This window comes from Halyomorpha halys, unplaced genomic scaffold (genome assembly GCF_000696795.3).
Source record: "Halyomorpha halys isolate HHAL.00 unplaced genomic scaffold, Hhal_1.1 Scaffold586.1, whole genome shotgun sequence".
In the NCBI taxonomy this organism is placed as follows: Eukaryota; Metazoa; Arthropoda; class Insecta; order Hemiptera; family Pentatomidae; genus Halyomorpha; species Halyomorpha halys.
Genome location: NW_027106076.1, coordinates 112,918 through 115,038, shown reverse-complemented (window position 1 = coordinate 115,038; position 2,121 = coordinate 112,918). Strand labels below are relative to the sequence as shown.

Sequence of the window (2,121 nt, the reverse complement as noted above, 5' to 3'; positions counted from 1 at the left end):
TCTGTTAATTTTTCTGTAATCTATTACAAGTCGTATTTTTTTCTTTCCCGAGGCGTCTGTTTTCTTCGGTACTATCCATACAGGCGAGTTGTATGGGGAATTACTAGGTCTAATAATTTTTGTTTCCAACATTTTCCGTACCTCTTCTTTGATGTTTTCCTTAAATTGATGAGGATACCTATAATTTTTCGAATATATGGGGTCATCTGTTTTAGTTTTGATCTTGTGTTCGAGTAAGTCCGTAGCTGAGAGGGGATCATTATCTCTTTTAAATACCTTTGGATACTTTTGCAATAAATTAATTAATTTTTCTTTTTCCTGAGGTGGTATGTGGTCGGACCGAATTAGGTTTGGAATTTGTTTGATTAATTCATCTTCTTTTTGCGATTGCGGATTTATAATTTCTATTTCTTCCTTTTGTAGATAATATAGTGGTAGATAAATTGTTTCGTTGACCTTGCTATCAATTGTTATGTTTTTTCCGTAGATTCCTGGTTTTATGTTAATTTTGTCATGTTTGTAATTAATATAATATAGTCCACAATTTTGGTTTATTTCTATTTCATTTGTACCCTTTTTTAAATCTAACTTTACTATCTCTTCTTCCATAATAAAGGGGAATTCATTGTATTTGCTTTTTATCGTATTGTTCTCAAAATCGATTTTAAATTTCATTTCTTTCATAGTCTGGTTGCCTAATAGTATTTCATAGTCGGGGCTAAAGTTAAAAAGATAGAATTTAATTTTTTCTGGGTTTTTGAGAAAATTTTCTTTACAAGATACTAAAATGGTTTCTGTTCCTACTTCTTCTCCTGAAGCTGTCTTTACAATAAAGTTTTCTTTTTGTCTTTCATAGTTTGGTGGTACAATGTCAGGTCTAATATAATTTTTCCATGATCCAGTGTCTATTAGCCATTTTCTTCTCGCGTGGTCAATTACATAAGGTAATGGGTTGGAGTTTTCGGATTTTACGTTTTCGGGTCGTTCGGTGGGCTTGTTTCTAAAAAAGAATTATTCGGATTTAATTTTTCAAGTTGTTCCCTCAGTTCTCGAATTTCTTTATCTTTAGGGTCTTCATGTTCTATTTGTAACATGGGTTGTTTTGGTTGGTCACCGAATGCGCTAACTGTTCTCATCGAAACTGTGTTGTTATCTTCTTTGTTATTATTATTATTATTATTATAACGATTTCTATTCTGATAGTGATTGTTTCTATGCTGGCCGGAACCGTTGAAGTATCTCTGTTGGTCTTTTCTTGGCCATTCTCTATTATATGATTGATTTTGGTTATTACCGTTATAATTTTGTTGTTGATTATAATGTTGCTGTTGATTTTGCGGATATTGTATCTGTTGATAGTTTTGTTGAGGAAGATATTGTTGTTGTTGATGATAATTATTTGGATTGTCTTGATGTTGCCAGTTATTGAATCGTTTGTGGTGTTTGTGTTTCTTCTTATAGTCATTATGTCTTCTATAGTCATGTTCTCCCGGGCGTCGCATACTGCCGTTATTTATTAAATCGTCGAATAAGAGATGGTTTTCGTTTTGAATTAGATTGCGTAAATCATCGACCGTTTTGAGTTTGTCAGTCTTTGTCATCAGGTAAGTTCGAATGTGTAGTGGCATGTTCGTGAAAAAATAGTATAAAATGTTTTTCTCTAATGCATTAACTATGGTTTCTCTATCGCATGTGTTCTCTATTCTGTGCCTTGAAATAATTAATGTTCGTATCTTGTCAATTCTGTGGAGGAAATCTAGTGGGTGTTCTTTATTATAAATTTTACTGTTAAAGAGTTCGAAAGTAAGTTGTTCAATCGATCTACTGTCTTTGAATGTTCTTTCCAAGTAGTTTAAAAGGTCTTCAACTCTATTAAATTCGCATGTGGTATTAATGTAATCGGCTTCGTCTGTCAGTTTCGCGAGTATTTTACTTAATAATCTTTGTTCGTTTAATATTCTAAATGAGTTGTCAGGTTTGCATACTATATTGTATACTTGTCTGCATACAGTCACAAATTTAAGTAAGTTATGTGGATTACCATTAAAATTTGGGATATGATCATAATCAGCAGATTTGATTTGAAAGCTTGCCATTTCGTCTATTATTTTTAAATTATTT

The 2,121-nt window shown here is 32.0% G+C and overlaps 1 protein-coding gene across 1 annotated transcript; it reads right to left on the bottom strand.

Moving 5' to 3' along the window:
• Window positions 1-968: 968 nt before the first annotated feature.
• LOC136797337 (putative uncharacterized protein DDB_G0282281) lies at window positions 969-1,502 on the bottom strand. The gene has a single exon (XM_067053626.1). It carries the CDS (start codon window positions 1,500-1,502, stop codon window positions 969-971), a length of 534 nt encoding a protein of 177 aa, XP_066909727.1.
• Window positions 1,503-2,121: the final 619 nt, after the last annotated feature.

What these genes read in the sequence shown, in the direction of transcription:
- LOC136797337 (XM_067053626.1), bottom strand. Translation starts at nt 1,502, where the DNA reads ATGCGACGCCCGGGAGAACATGACTATAGAAGACATAATGACTATAAG.